Source organism: Phytophthora parasitica (assembly GCF_000247585.1).
Source record: "Phytophthora parasitica INRA-310 unplaced genomic scaffold supercont2.18, whole genome shotgun sequence".
Classification (NCBI taxonomy): domain Eukaryota; phylum Oomycota; class Peronosporomycetes; order Peronosporales; family Peronosporaceae; genus Phytophthora; species Phytophthora nicotianae.
In genome coordinates, this window is record NW_008649004.1 from 666,736 (window position 1) to 681,681 (window position 14,946).

Consider the following 14,946-nt stretch of genomic DNA (forward strand, 5'->3'; position numbering starts at 1 on the left):
AGTTGAAGTTGGATTGTGCGCCACACCATTTGGGTCGCAAAGACGTGCGTAATCAAGCATCCTGTGTAACTAAATATTCGATGTTGAAATGAAAGTTAGTTTGTTAGAATCTACATACTTAATGATTCGTTTCTGTCTGTTTAATCTGATACAAGCTTGTCAGCAAAGATACTTCAGTAAAAAGAAGGGTCTTGTTTTTGGCCCCACGTTGTTGTCAACACTAAAGAAGTCTCATCGTTCAGCTTTTGCTTCTTCCTGCGTTGTCTCCATGTCGATCCACGTGCGCTCGCAGCTCTGTACGCCTGTAACTTAGCTTAGCATCAGTATGTGTGCTCTAATTGCATGTCTGCTGTAGTTCTCATCCGCCCGCAGTCGCTTAAGCTCGGGACGCGCGCCATGTCGGTGGGAAAGAAGTTGCAGAGCCGCAGCCAGGTGTTAGCACTTCGAGTGCCGGCGCGTGCTCTTCCCCGCAATCCGCAACTAGTGGTGGCGGGCGCCGTGCTGAGCGCTTCGGTATCGCTATTGCTGAAGGAGTCGGTGCTGTGCCAGGACGCGATGGTGCTCGCAGCCGCGGTACGAATGCTTGCAAACTGTTGGAGGTGAGTCATTGATCTAACCGCTGTCACGTTTGCAATACAGGAGGGGCCATCGGGCAGTGGTGACCCCAAGAAGAAGGACGACCCTGTGGAGAAGATCATCGATGTGGTGCTGTCGAACTGCGGAGAGCTCACGCTGGCAGGCGGTCTGGGTTTCTGCTCAGGCTACGCGCTCAAGCAGGTGGGCAGGGCCGCAGCAGTGGCGGTGGGTATCGTCTTCGTCATGGCGCAGGCGGCCGCCTACAACGGCTACATCGACATTAAGTGGGGCAAGGTGCAGAAGGACATGATCGCCAAGGTCGACCCCAACGGAGATGGCAAGATCGACAGCGAGGACGTCAAGCTCTGGTACAGGAAACTGCTCAAGATCATGAAGACGAACCTGCCGTCGTCCGCAGGTTTCTCCAGCGGCTTCGCACTTGGTGTCTACTACTCGTGAACACTGTGCGTAAGTCAGTGAGATGGTCGTCTTCTCCTTCTTTATAGTATGATGTTCCTATGTCAAGACAACGTGGTGGTGGACCATTTGTGACAAAAAATAAACATCAGATTGCTACAAAAATGGTTGAACCTTCCGCCCTACTCAGTGGGGAAAGCCTTGGCTAGAAACCCGACAATAATGGAGCGGTCGTCTGCACTCGTTACACCCATGCTCTTGAGCTCGCGTGAAAACGCTGGTACACTGCTGATCCCGTTGCTGATAAGGTTGAGTCCTAGGGTGGCGTACAGGATGATCTCTGGCCGCGTGAACGATAAAAACGTTTGCTTCGCGCTCTCGGAGCACGTCGGAAAGCAGTCCTGCCACATCTTCTCCCGTAATCGCGACTTCATGTCGTTATCCGCCACCTAAGGTGCAGCCAAGCACAAACATGGGGTCATTAGACATTTGCTATCCACAGAAACTCACCACTGTCCAATATCGTACCGACACAGGAATGGGTGGGGGCATCTCGGTTCCATCTTGCTCCGTCTGCAATAGCAAACACACACGAGTGTATCAGCAACAGAAGCGTACATTATAAGCCCATGGCTTGCCGAGAAAGGGGGCGAGGCCCTACCGACAAGCCAGCTGTGCGGAGCTCGTGGGCACGGAGATGGAATCCCCGTGCGGTCAACTGCGTCGCCTACAGCAAGGACAGCACCAGCCAACCAACGACCACATCCCAAGTGGGTAAATCGTTCCATGCCCAAGCAACAAAAGATCATCCAACACTACAAGATGCATTCGCTATCGTTTCGTACCGTCGGGTCCTTCTCAATGTAGATTCGGTATGCTTCATTTGTCCGCAACCGCGGTGTGTACAGCTTGGTTTTCCACTCCTGCCAACAATTGATAATATTTTTTTAATCCTCTGGATCGAATCCAAGAGTGGTGGTCATAGAGAGGAGCTCCAGGACGCACCTCCGTCTCGTCCTCGTCGTAGTCGAACTCGATTGGGGCAATCCAGCCTCTCTCCAACAGTCTAGCCAGTATATGACCAGCCATTCTTGTCCTTGCCTCACCCACCAGCGTCGTGGCTGTAGCAGTAGCCGTCGGTGCCGTGGACGCACTGCCGTCCACGACGAGGTCCGAATCGCTCTGGTCGCGCTTAGCTGCCGTCATTTGAGTGGTAAAGAGCTGAACGCCGTCGCGCTCTAGCCACTCACGCAACACTGTCTCCTCCATAAACTCCATGTCGTTCTCGTCTGACGTCTCCAGAATGCCAGCGTGCTCCAGCAACACCACGAACTCGTCCTCGCTCATTGTTGCAACGTTGGTCTCTAATACGCAGTGGCCAAAAGTTGTTGACTCAAATGTGGCAGTTGGTGTCTACAGCACTGTTACCGCCACAAATGTAGACTCCTGTCACAAGATTATCAGACTTGTCCCACTTTTCGACTCTGTCTCTCTGTCCGAAATGGGTACAGTTGGTGACCGCAACTCAAGTGCCACTTTTTTTAATAGCGGAAGAGCGAGCTTGTGGCACATCAGGCTATGGCCGTGTGTCTTCGGTGAAGAATGTGGCAGCGGTGAGCCTGGTGCTGCCGTGCATCTGAGCCGTCTAACATTACTGCAAATATAAATTTCATGACGAATATCCACTCCGCGCTCGGATGTTTCGTAATGTTAAAGCGGCATTCGCAGCTTTGCCACAACCAGTTCGTCACTCCAGGCAGAACCGATGTGGAAGAGATCCCTACTATCGTTAATTGCCTCCAACGCAGTGATGTCACTAGCGATCGTGGTTGGTCTGCAGGAGTTCCAGGGACAAGCAGCTTCCTTTTCAGGCGCAGATTATGCGGATGACTACGCCGTTATGAGCTGTGCACGAACGGGGGTGGCTGCAGGCACGACGTGTGCTGGGAAGTGTGCAGCGGTTTGGCGCGACGGTGACGAGATAGGAGACGATAAGTCAAGGACTCGGCAAGTGGTTCGAATAGCGAATCAATGCGCTAATAACATCGACGGAGACTTGATTTTGACTCAAAACGCTTTTCAGAAGCTCTCAGACGCGAATTCAAATCGAGTTCCGATCCGGTGGAGGTGCATAGATTGCTTGGCCAGTAATGACGGCTCCGCTGGTTCCAGCGACGTTGGAATGGCACTATCAATGGTTTTTGGTGGTGATTTATCGCTTGGGGAGCTCGAGTATTCCGGGTATGCTGACACAGATACCCCTCAAGATGAAATAGCGGCGATGGAAAATAACAACGGTAACGACAAGAGCACAAGCGTTAGCGAGAGCGACGCCAGCACCGGTGTCAATGTGAGCGAGGGAAATAACATCGATGGTAGCGACAATAGCAGCAACAAGATTTGGTCTGGTTCTGAATCAAATGGGCAAACACAGAAAGTAGCTCTAACCAGCCCTCCAACTGGGCCGATTCCGTCATACACACAATCGCCGTCGGCGTCTTCAACACCGATGCCAGCGACGGCAGTCTCTTCTTTCGATGGGGCATCTTGGTCCGTTCCGCTTACATCGGCCCCATCAAGCAGCGAATCCAGTACTTCGGTCTTCCCACCAGCAACAACTAGTCCGGCGACTGGAAGCTCATTTGGAATGGTGGAGATTCCTGATGATGAAACTCCACACGAAGATGTCGATGCGCATTCCACTTCGCTTGATTCATCACGAAGTACTTCAATAACCATCACCAACGAGAAGAATCTGTCTACTGTTTCACCGTTGCCATCGCCCACTCAATCATCCAGAGGCAGCGCAGACGGAGGCTCTCGTGACGGCGTCGCGTCTCCTACATCAGCCGTGTTAAAAAGCCCATTCTTCTATGCGTCGATCGTACTGGGGATCGCGGGTTCAATGGGGGTCATCGTCGGATGTCGAGCGAAACGGAAGAGGAAACAACATAACGAAACTGGAACCGTTAGCGCATCGAGGCACCTCGCAATGTCTCCAATGTATGGATACAGCCAGCCGGAGTCCTGCCCCGTAGACTCCCAGATCCGCTGCAGTAGCCATAGCATTATCGTTTTGTGAGCAAAGTCAAATGTGAGGAAACCCAATCAAATATATATATATTTTGCGATGTACCTTGCTAGCACAGAAGCTTGCTGCACACAACTTCTGCTGTAGCAGCCGATACTGCAATTGTACCTCTTCACCTGAATGTTGAAGTTACTTAACTGAACATCGGACATTTACACATGGACATCGAAGTGACCTAACTGAACTGTTAAAAGGTTTCGCTTGCGTATCCCTGCATTGTTCTTCCATCATCTTGTGGTTCGACCGGAAACTCTCGAGGTTGAGACGAAGGCTGCCTGGCCCTACGTCGACTTTGTATATTTGCAGTCTGTCCGCTGTCACTTCACATTCGTCACCAAAATGGACAAGCACGTTCTTTCCGTAGTCGTTGCACTGCTGTTGCTAGTCGCCACCTTTGCTCGAGAAGCCAGCAATTCGTCATCGACAGACACTGCTGGCAGCTCGATAGTCGACGTCTCGTCAAGTCATGCCATTGTCAACACTGGAGGCACAGCGCATCGTATGACAGTAAATCCACAAGACCCTACTTCGGAAAGCAGTCTCTCAAGTCACAAAGCTACTGTTGGCGATGGTGAGTTGCGCTATCTAGACACCGATCACCCCCAGGTTCCGTCTGCCTCCAACTTTGAATCGGTCACCGGATCGACTACTTCATCGTCGCCACCACTATCTTATGCCAGCTCGGACGCCGACAGATCACCGACTACTTCACCAGAATCTATCTACGATTTCCACAGCAACGACGCAGGTATACACGATCACGGAGCTGGCACCGCCGGGGGCACCTCAAACGAGGAGACTGGAATTGTTGGAGATCCTGAATCTTTCTTATCGTTACGCTCATACTCTGAAAGTGCAGCATCCTCGCTCTACAACGAATTGTTGACTACTTCTCTCTCAGAGGATGAAAGAGAATCTGCCGCTACAATCACCATTATTGATAGCGCCCCCAGCTACTCCGCAGGCACTGTCACACCAGCAATTCAAAGCGCTGCACTAGAGCTCTCCACCTCTTCAGACGAATTGCAGAACACGCCATCTCCTTCCACATCCAGCAAAACGGCAACTTCAACGATTGACCAAGCGACAAACAGTAACCAAGCCGACGATAATGACGGAATCAGTAGCAACTTCACCACCACCAGCAATGATAGCCCCGTTGTCTATGCAAGCGTCGTGCTGGGTGTCGTGGGCCTCATTGGTGCTGTCATTCAGGCCAAACGAAAGCACCTCGGCAGCGATAAGTGGAGGGCTACCACTGAGGTGGTGACGCCGCACATGCCCCGTGGAACCGCATGGGTGCATTCAGATGATACTCAAGTACGCGTAATTATCGACAAAAACAACATCGCTCTGCTCTAGTGTGTACCAAGAGCATTAGCAAATTGTCCCAGTCGAAAATCTAGAATGATTGTCACTTTCATTTTCCTCCGTTTTTTGTTGCGATGAGCTCGAGGAAGGAGGAGCCATTGCCGCTTGGGGCTGTGCGCACCGCCGACGGAGGGGTGGTGGTGCCGGCGTCGCGCCGCGCGGACGGATCTACACGCAAACCCATTCGCATCCGCCAGGGCTACGTGCCGCAGGACGAGGTTCCTAAATACAAGACCGTCGCTCAGCGAGTATGATCCGCCCTCCATCCTGCAGTCAAATAATGCTTATCCAATAGTCCGACCTAATAACGTTGTGCTTCCGTCTTCGGCGTGTAGCGACGCGAACAAGAAGCGAAACGCGCGGCCGAAGCGAAATCGGGCGGCGATGCTACAGTTGATGAGCTCCCGATGGACAAATTATCACTGGAGCAGAAGAAAGAGGTCCCAGATGCCAAGGAACGACCACATACTAGTAATTTAGCTTCTCGTCAGGAGCAAGAACGTCGACAACAAGGAAAGAATACGAGAGCGGCGGCAACCGAGTCGGGTGATACAAATGGAGATCATCAGAAGCAGCTGAAGCGCCAGCTAACAAAGATCAACAAACAGCTCAAGGAGATAGCCAAACTGGTAGACGCGGGGGACGAATCGCTGACTGCGCAGCAAAAGCAGAAGATAGCTCGAAAGTCGGCACTGCAGCAAGAGAGAAACGAGATCATTGCAGAGCTCAATGGTGCCACCGTCACGAGAAGCAACAGCTCCGGTAGTGGTCCACGCCCCAAAGTTGCCATCAGTCTGTGATACGTAGGTAAACGGATAGAGTACGGGTAGGTCAGTTGCTTCACGCTCAGTTCTTCATCGAAGTAGCAAGTCCAGCTTTCGTGGTGTAGCTCGATTTACTAACATCATCCAAGCGGAGAAAACCGATCGTCTCTTCAGCGCCTGGGTCGTGCCAAAATTCAGGTAATCACCTCCATTCACCAAATTTGAATCGCGTCTTTCATGGAATCGTCTTCGTTATCTAGTATCAAATTCCAGAGGTCAAGGATCTTGCCTTTTTTCGGCCACAAAAAAAGATTGTGAACATGGCGGACGACGGAGCAACAAACGTACCGGTGGTGCCGGCCCAGGAGCAGGCGAAGAAGAAGGAGAAGGCGCCTCTCCACTTTGAGGACGAGGCAGGTCTCTTTAAGACCGTATGCCGGACCTTTATGCACAAGAAAAAGTGTACGCGTGCCGGCTGCAAGTTCGTGCACGACAAGCAATTGTGCCCACATTATTGGAAGACAGGCCAGTGCAAATTCGGCGACGAGTGCCGCAAGAACCACTTTGTTACCCTTCCCGACCCGAACACTAAGGAGACGGCGGATGCTACAGCTGCTGCCGCCGTCTCGGGCGACGAGGAGCCCGAAAAGAAGAAGAACTCAGCCAATAAGCCGAGGGACAAGAAGTCCAATAATAAAGAGAACAAGCCCAAGACTGGCAAGCCTAGCGACAACAAGGCAACAAGCGACAGACCCAAGGAGGAGGCGGTGCCTGTAGACAAAAACGATGCCGAGAAGAAGGCCAAGAAGAAAAAGAAGAACGAGCGACGTCAGTCCACCAAGAAGAACACTGAGAGCTTCGCGCCCATGACCAAGCCTGTCGATCTGCGCATCACCTACGATCTAGGAACGAAGGACGAAAAGTTCTCTACGCCTCTGACCTCACGCGACGTGGTTCTTGTGCCCAACCTCTTCAGTGATTTCAAAAAGGGTGAACTATACGCCAAACTCATGCACGAGCTTGATAACTGCGGCATCCCTCGTGAGCAGTTGCTCAAGATGTGGCACGGCAATGACAAGATTGATGGCACGCATCTCATCGTGGATGACCGCTCCACCTGGAAGGCCAAGTGCCCTACGTTCGATCTTGTCACGGATCGACTGAAGAATTTTTTCAGTCTGGACATCAAGGCAACGCGCTTCAACTGGTACAAGGACACCTCCCAATGGAAACCCTTCCACTTTGACGCCGCTGCAGTTAAGCCTCACATTGCAGCTATCCAGAACTTCACGGTTGGCATCTCGTTCGGTGCCACCCGCGACGCTGCCTTTGAACATGCCGAGACGAAGACGGTGGTGAGCGTGCCGCAGCCGGATGGATGCGTGTATGCTTTCTCCAAGGACACGAACGTGATTTGGCGCCACGGTATCTTGCAAGACGTGCCTGTACGGGAGGAAGGCCGCATCTCGGTCATCGCGTGGGGATGGGTGGACAACATGGCGGAGGTTGCGACTTCAGCTGCGGCAGCGTCGTAGAAGATTTTAAACAAGGACTTTCAGTTCCACGGAGAGGTTGCATACGTTGGTGCTGAATACCGTCAAGGCGAGCGATGATAACAGCAACACTAGCTCTTCCCAAAATACAGAATGTCGTTGCACTTCAATGTGAAGTTGCCAAACACGCTCTGCAATTACTCGAATCTGCTGCCGTCTAGCATGATCTCACACTCGCTCTGCTAGGCGTACCGTGATGAATTGCGAGTACAGCACAATTTCACCACCACGAACAAGATAACTGTACAACCACCTTGCTGTAAGTATCTTGTTCAATGTCGAAAACGCAAGAATGGTGGTCGAAGAGGGCTTCTCGCTAGCATCATGTAATTAAAAAAATGCGCCTAGGCTGCAGGTTTGTGCCGATGCCGCCACTTCATGGCGACAAAAATGCTGAAGATAGTACGTCAAAGCAATGGCCGAGCTGCACCCTTCCAACAAGGCGAAAGACGGATGGCTTGATATTGTTCGAGTGGCGAAGGCGAGACTGATTAAGCCTCGTAGTGTAAGATACTTACTCGATACATACTCATTACGAACTTTGTGATCTTGGTACATATACTGGATGAGATCGAATCTTGACGAAGCGGAGGTAACCCTACCAAGTTGGCAGTATCAAGCGGTATTCTCCTCTTACATAGAGCCAAATGATCCTATTTCGTGAAGATGGGCTGATAAATCAAAAGACTTCTTGACGGTAGTCTTTATGAAGCGCAAGAGGGCGGGTAGGCAGCATGTGCTCGTTTATATCTTCTCTGTTCACTTGGCTACCGCCTCTGGCATGTTGGGCAAGCAAATTCGCACTGAGCCGGCTGTAGGCTACTTTAGTATATAATATTTGATATTTGCATAATTAGCGTAAACCTGTAAATATTTTGCTAGACCCAACAGTAAGTGTCCTTAAATGAGTTTTGAGCCCTGGTCGCAGATGTTCAGCGTTTCTATTTTCTTACTTTTTTAGCCACGCGGCCTGCAGCCGGAGATGGGCGCCCTGAAAAACAGTTTTTAACCAATCTAATCTCTCAAAAGATAAGATTCCGCCAATGGATAGCAGGCATTTTGCCTCTAAGCCTAACCACTGTTGCTTCCTTTACGTTACCCACCGCTCAGCACCCAGAGCCGATAGTGAGGCGTTTTGAATACGGTGAGTGTTTGTCAGTACTCAAATACCCACCGATAATCTCGGACATTCGGCATTTGTCGCACCTAGTGCGCACGAACGATCATCTTGACAGCAGCAAAACATTTTAACGTTTTACTATCGCATTACACGCAGCGGGAGTGCTCAACCGTAGGCCGGAAGCCTGCATTTTCGACCAATTTTGAGCAGGATTGCTTGCAAACAGAATATCGTGTCATACCAAGGCTGCTCCACTAGGAATGGAGCTGACTTGGTATGATACGATATTTTATTATTCTGCGAAGTTTCTCTCCTCTTCAAAAGACCAAACAACTTCAGAAATGCCTCGTTAGCCCTATGGTCGGACATTCAGATTCTCTGAAGTTGTTTGATCCGATTTGGAAGTGTTCCATATCTGCAGCGCAGCTCTGAACAACTAAGAAGCAAGCTTCATTAATTTCTTGATCAAGTGCTACGATAGGTATGCCTGATGCAATCATAGCCCCGTGCGGGTTAGCACGAGCCTTGTGTTAGATACCTTATGTGGTATGTTAAATCAATTGACCGGGCTACAACTACATTCCGTGATGAATTAATTGACAGGGGGTGTAGTAGTAGCCCGGGTCAATTGATTATCTCCGACACCATCAAGCAGACCTGGGGAAGGTAGATACCGGCACTTAATATATGCCTACATGCACCTGCTGATCAGATGCTGCTCTAAGACTCTAGGTTATAGCGTCACAATACAACACTGCATCGTCTCCCCTCACCTTGCTTGACCATGTCAACGCTGAACAGGATCACCCCGATGGCTTACAGAATACATGTAGCGTAGATCAAGATCATTTTTGGGTACAAGTTCGCAATAGCGCTTGCACACCTTCTCGATCATGCTAAAGCAATATCCCCATGCCAGAATATATCCGCTGACACGCTCCTGCTCATGAAGTATTTGGTAAGTACCTGTTTTCCATCACTTTCATTATTTAACGCGCTTAGAATCGTTATCGTGACTGCTCGAGAGTCGAACTGTTCGAACACAGAAACACTTCGATAGTGGCCGCCAGAGTGTATGCTTTGCTTTTGGCACTCACCATTGTAATGTTTCGGTGTGTACCCGAGGATTTCGTCGTGATACAGATGGCATATTTTGGACCAAAATTGGTGATGGCAGCTTGGTTAGTCACGTCCATTCTCGGCCACGCGCCGATCAAAAATATCGGCACCTGGACGCATTAGGCCTCGGACGTACTTCTTGTACCTCACGGTCGTGCTTCCTGGGCTGCTATTATACGCATACCGTTGATACTCATAAATAGGGAACTTCGAGCCACAGTGTAATTTAGCCCATAGTGGAGAGATGCGGCTGTTGAAGAAGCAAGCCAGTGTGGCGTGGGCTCCCTTCTGTGTGAATAAAAACCTTAAAACCTCGTAGGCGATTTTGCCCGTTTTGGCTCGCACACAGTCCCCAGTTCACAACAGCAGCAGTCCCAGCCAAGCCAAGTCAACCAGCAAGCAACGGCAACAATGGCACGCGGAGGAGCAGTCGGACGCCCGAAGAAGGATGGAGACCACACGCGCAAGCCTCGCAAGAAAAAAGACAAGAACGCACCCAAGCGCGCGCTGTCGGCCTTCATGTTCTTCAGCAACGACATCCGCGAGACTGTGAAGAAGGAGATGCCGGACTTGCAGTTCCTCGAGATCTCAAGTGAAATTGGTCGTCGCTGGAAGCAGATCTCCGACGAGGATCGCCGGGTGCGTTGAAATGCTGCTGTGCTCTGTTAGATACGCTGTCGCTGACCTTGTTTTGTATTTTTTTTACAGCCGTACGATGAGCTGGCCGCCGCTGACAAGCGGAGATACCAAGAGGAGAAGGAGGACTACGTTCCTGACCCGTCTTTTGAGAGCACCAAGGGCTCCCGCAAGAAAAAAGACCCGAACGCCCCCAAGCGTGCGCTGTCCGCTTACTTCTTCTTCTGCAACGACATCCGCCAGGAGGTGCGTGACGAGAACCCCAACAAGAAGATCACGGAGATCGCCACGCTGCTGGCCGAGAAGTGGCGCGCGCTGCCAGACAAGAAGCGCGCCAAGTATCAGAAGTTGCACGAGGAGGCCAAGGCCAAGTACCAGCAGGAGATGGACGCTTACAACTCGCACGGCGCAGTGGAGCAACACGACGACGAAGAGGAGAACGACGACGACGATGAGGATGAGGAAAGCGACGATTAAGCTGATGTGTCGGCTAGCCTTCTCTCTGATGCGAAGCAAGGTCGACCAGCAGCGCCTAATCTTTCTTTTAGCTCGTAGTAGTAGCAGGTCAACACACACGTATCCTCTTTTTATTCCTTCAAACTTTTGGTAACGTTCGTGCGTTTTCCCTTTCAACGTGTCCACGAATGTACGTGGCGTCCTCTCGGTAGTCGACGTTCCAATTCCTGTTGTGTCCTTGCGTGTAACAATTGTTACGAACGCAAGAACACCCTCGGAAATGTACTTGCCGTTTGTTCACATCTTTGTGTGCATGCTGCGGATGCGGTACCCAGCTGGCCGGCTTCAAGTTCAAGTGAAATGGCCAATCACTACGGCGTTACGAACGCAGCTCTGGAGACGCATCTACGGGGCCCCAGCGCATGCACCGCGTCTCCTGGTGACGTTGCCGGCACATCCACGAGGACGCAACTAAGCTACAAACGTGCATGGAACAAATTGCAAGTGTTCCAGGGTGCTAGTGTTTGTCTAAGGATGTATATGCAGATATCGCTGAGCTATTTGAAAATCTGTGGCTTATAAGGCTAATGCAGCAGCACGTCGAAGTCGGGAGTCACCACGAGGTGGCGCTCTACGTTTCCTAGGATGCTCAGGTGCTTCTCCGACGTGTTAACGGCGTAAATCTCCTCGCAAAAGGACGGCGTCTGCGCTGCCGCCACCTCGAACTGCTTGTCGCCGAGCATCAGCACCATCTTGCCCGACTTGTGCACGCAAATCTGTCGACCAGGGCGAAATAACGTTAGTGCTCGAGTCGGGACCAGGACAATCGAATCGTATCTTACCTTGCCAATGAAGCCACCTGGAGCAGTTTCGACCGAGTGGTCAAACACACCATCATCCCTGTCATACGATCCGCATCAAAACAGTTAGAACCCTCCGGTACTTCACAGTCATACACTATCCATACACGTACGGGGACTCCTCCGGGTTCTTGCTCTCCTTCACCTTCTTAGCGTCCTCCTTCGACTCGTCTGCACTCTCCATCGGTTCGTCTTCATCCGTGCTAGCACTAGGCGTCTTTGTAATGGCACTTGAAAGCGGCAACGTCGTCGGCATCTGAATGAAGAACAGCGAGTCATCTGGAGCCACCAAGTCACCCGCGGCGTCGCAGAAGACGGCGCCAGCACTCTCAGGCTCCGGCGGTCGCACAATCGGAAGGCTCATCGGCTCCATGACCGATTTGACCACAGGCGGCCACACCTCTTCCACCTCCACCTCGGGCATCTTGCCTCCAGGCATTTCCTCGTCCAACACACTGATACCTGTACCGCCAGCAGCCGAGTAGTCGGTAGACGGTGTGGCGCGCGGGGCAGGCGCGCTACTTCCTCCGCTGTACGAAGAACCACCAGATAGCGTACCGACAAATGCTACCTTTCCGCTGGGAAGTACACCCCGACCGCGTCCCCGACCGCGGCCACCTCCACGACCTCCACGGCCTCCTCTGCCTCCGCGTCCTCTGTTATCGCTCTTGAGCGCTCCGGCACCTGTCGTGTGCGGCTTGGCATCGTTCGATCGCTGTGGACCAGCATTTGTGCCATCGCCACGTCCTTCGGACGCAGGACGGCGTTTGGCAGCCTTCGGTACGAACTTGGGTCGACGTGCAGGGGCAGCGGATGCGTCGGTCGACGTTCGTAGGGATCTGTGAGTTAATAGGCGTAGCGAGAGAGTTAATAAAAAAGAAAAAGTGGTATGCAAAGCTGGAAACAAAGAGATGAAGCTCATAGAGGCAGACATACGTGAGGCGCGCGCTGGACGCGTCGACGCGTGGACGCACCGCGCCATCGCCGCTGGTCTGCTTTCCAGCCATTTTATTTGGTATGGCGGCAGTCGAAAATGGTACCAGGTACCACTATTTTATGGGATTGACCAAAGTACAGTCGGCAATCAGCAATTCTACTACAGTAACATTTCCACCGGGATGGCTATGTCTACTTCACCACCACCAGCGGCCAGTGCTCCGCAGCCACCGATGGAGATGCATGAGGGAGCCCCACTAGACCGGCGTGTATTTGATACCTGGGACGAGTTCCATGCGTACATGGAGACTTACGCACGCCGCAGCTTCCAGCTCTTCCGTAAGCGAACATCGACGTCTGTAAAGCTGCGCAACCGGCGCGTGGCCGAGCGCTTCTCGTCCAAGATGCCGGCAGATAGTGTCCGGGCCGATAGCGCCCGCTTCATCCCGGAGTCATATCGGAATTACTCGCTCACGCTCGTGTGCACGCACAGCGGAGCCTTCGTGTCCCGTGGAACTGGACAGCGATCTCGGCAGGATGTTCGAGCCACGCATTGCAACGTACAAGTCAACGCATGCCTGAAGTTGGCGGACCCCGTGACTAATCGCTATCAGGTGAACGTGACACGGGCGCTGCTAACGCATAACCATCGCGTGGACAAAGAGACGTTCTTGCGGTACAGCAACACCAGACTCAATCTCCCAGATGAACTGCTCAGCTGTGTTGAGCTCATGAGGAAAACAGGAGTAAGGCCCAAGGACATTCGCACTTACATCATGGAGCACTCGAATTGTGCCCCGACGCTCAAAGACGTGCAAAATATTCTGCATCGACTGCGCCACCAGGAAGAAGCCGCAGTAGCCGCTGCAAGGAATACCGACCAACAGCAAACAGAAGCCGTTGCAGTGTGCAATACCAATAGAAACGAGTCTGTTGCTCCAAAACTGACGGCAGATGAGCAAGTCTTGCATGACTATCGCTTCACCTTATCTGCTTCCGCGGACGAGGCACCCAACCCAGTGGACCCCACAACGCAGTTCAAGGTGGCCCGCGCAATGGGAAAAGCAGTTGCTTCTCTGCTAGCCGAAGTGTCAGCTACTGATTTTTCACGCGCGTTCCGTGTGCTGGAGGTGGCTACCAGCATCGCGCGCGAACGGCGAGAAGAAAAGCAAGCCCAAACCAAAGACACAAATGCCGAGGATGAGACGACGACGATAGGGGCAAGTGCTGGTTCCAGTGGCACCGACGTAGCCCTTTCAGCCGATGATCCCTGGTCACGAGCCTTGTAGTACGTCATTTTTGATTAGCATCTATCATGAGTTCTAGTCGCGAGTTTTCAGTGAGGGTATGCTTTAAACCTTGTTGGTTGGAAAGAGCATTCACCTGATCGATGGAAGAGCGACGAAAGTGAAGCAGATGAGTTTCGGCAACAACTGCAGCACAAGTCGTATCAGCGAAGTGCCGATGCTCGCAAGCAACCAACGCTTTCTTCTTAGACCTTCGAGTGCTTCAAAACGCTTTTGTGACGATATCTACTGGCGGTGTCATGTCTTGAAGCGAACAAGGCGAAGTGGATACAATCGTTCAGCGAAGAGTTGGCGTTGAAATCTGCTCGGCTGCATGGTGAGATCGCTGTCGACAGCGGAAAATGTGCAGCAGTGCACGGTGCAGTGCAGCAGCGCTGGCAGCCTGCACAATGTAGGCAATAAAATAAATTGCGCAGAACCTTCGTTTACTATTGATAAGCTTCTCCAAGTCTCCTTCACTGCCGGCTGTAGAGCAATCGCTGGCAGGGAGGGATTTCCCTGCAACGCTGGACCAGCGCCGACCAGGACTGCAACTCCCTTTTTTGCTTTTTCCAAATCAGGTTTGCTCCGGATACTGGCTCTGGTAGCCAGCACGAGAGCGAAGAGCCACCAATGCCTTCAGTGAAGCGTATCCGGTGAAGGCCACCGGATACGGTAACCTTTTTCACCACCAAGATATGGAAGATTTTCGACGCACTTCGCTACTCGTTTAGCTAGGCAATACAAATGGAGCGATACCG

General features: G+C 51.9%; 9 protein-coding genes across 10 annotated transcripts; 7 read left to right on the forward strand and 2 right to left on the reverse strand.

Annotated features, from left to right (window-relative positions):
* Positions 1–124: 124 nt before the first annotated feature.
* Positions 125–2,423, reverse strand: PPTG_09569. Of its 2 annotated transcripts, XM_008904579.1 has the most exons (5): positions 1,999–2,423; positions 1,839–1,916; positions 1,655–1,720; positions 1,522–1,566; positions 1,122–1,442 (listed from the first exon to the last, which is right to left on the reverse strand). In XM_008904579.1, exons 1-5 carry the CDS (start codon positions 2,338–2,340, stop codon positions 1,176–1,178), a joined length of 798 nt encoding a protein of 265 aa, XP_008902827.1. In that variant the 5' UTR covers positions 2,341–2,423; the 3' UTR covers positions 1,122–1,175. The 2 variants fall into 2 exon arrangements, with proteins under 2 accessions (XP_008902828.1, XP_008902827.1); XM_008904580.1 differs by lacking the exon at positions 1,655–1,720 and having other exon boundaries at positions 125–1,442.
* On the forward strand, positions 153–1,951 carry PPTG_09568 (hypothetical protein). The gene is made up of 3 exons (XM_008904578.1): positions 153–296; positions 356–573; positions 640–1,951. The coding sequence occupies exons 1-3, from the start codon at positions 269–271 to the stop codon at positions 1,033–1,035; spliced, it is 642 nt and encodes a 213-aa protein (XP_008902826.1). The 5' UTR covers positions 153–268; the 3' UTR covers positions 1,036–1,951.
* A 68-nt stretch (positions 2,424–2,491) lies between the features above and the next one.
* On the forward strand, positions 2,492–4,077 carry PPTG_09570 (hypothetical protein). Its single transcript, XM_008904581.1, has one exon. It carries the CDS (start codon positions 2,759–2,761, stop codon positions 4,073–4,075), a length of 1,317 nt encoding a protein of 438 aa, XP_008902829.1. The 5' UTR covers positions 2,492–2,758; the 3' UTR covers positions 4,076–4,077.
* A 346-nt stretch (positions 4,078–4,423) lies between these two features.
* Positions 4,424–5,446, forward strand: PPTG_09571 (hypothetical protein; the record flags this gene model as incomplete). Its single annotated transcript, XM_008904582.1, has 1 exon — positions 4,424–5,446. The coding sequence occupies one exon, from the start codon at positions 4,424–4,426 to the stop codon at positions 5,444–5,446; it is 1,023 nt and encodes a 340-aa protein (XP_008902830.1).
* An 83-nt stretch (positions 5,447–5,529) lies between these two features.
* PPTG_09572 (hypothetical protein) lies at positions 5,530–6,255 on the forward strand (the record flags this gene model as incomplete). Its single annotated transcript, XM_008904583.1, has 2 exons — positions 5,530–5,703; positions 5,791–6,255. 2 exons carry the CDS (start codon positions 5,530–5,532, stop codon positions 6,253–6,255), a joined length of 639 nt encoding a protein of 212 aa, XP_008902831.1.
* Positions 6,256–6,539: 284 nt separating this feature from the next.
* Positions 6,540–7,754, forward strand: PPTG_09573 (hypothetical protein; the record flags this gene model as incomplete). The annotated part of the gene is made up of 1 exon (XM_008904584.1): positions 6,540–7,754. One exon carries the CDS (start codon positions 6,540–6,542, stop codon positions 7,752–7,754), a length of 1,215 nt encoding a protein of 404 aa, XP_008902832.1.
* A 2,503-nt stretch (positions 7,755–10,257) lies between these two features.
* On the forward strand, positions 10,258–11,306 carry PPTG_09574 (hypothetical protein). Its single transcript, XM_008904585.1, has 2 exons — positions 10,258–10,650; positions 10,720–11,306. The coding sequence occupies exons 1-2, from the start codon at positions 10,423–10,425 to the stop codon at positions 11,122–11,124; spliced, it is 633 nt and encodes a 210-aa protein (XP_008902833.1). The 5' UTR covers positions 10,258–10,422; the 3' UTR covers positions 11,125–11,306.
* A 296-nt stretch (positions 11,307–11,602) lies between these two features.
* PPTG_09575 (hypothetical protein) lies at positions 11,603–13,019 on the reverse strand. Its single transcript, XM_008904586.1, has 4 exons — positions 12,900–13,019; positions 12,077–12,802; positions 11,946–12,003; positions 11,603–11,879 (listed from the first exon to the last, which is right to left on the reverse strand). The coding sequence occupies exons 1-4, from the start codon at positions 12,968–12,970 to the stop codon at positions 11,688–11,690; spliced, it is 1,047 nt and encodes a 348-aa protein (XP_008902834.1). The 5' UTR covers positions 12,971–13,019; the 3' UTR covers positions 11,603–11,687.
* Positions 13,020–13,046: 27 nt separating this feature from the next.
* PPTG_09576 (hypothetical protein) lies at positions 13,047–14,823 on the forward strand. The gene has a single exon (XM_008904587.1). The coding sequence runs from the start codon at positions 13,082–13,084 to the stop codon at positions 14,186–14,188; it is 1,107 nt and encodes a 368-aa protein (XP_008902835.1). The 5' UTR covers positions 13,047–13,081; the 3' UTR covers positions 14,189–14,823.
* Positions 14,824–14,946: the final 123 nt, after the last annotated feature.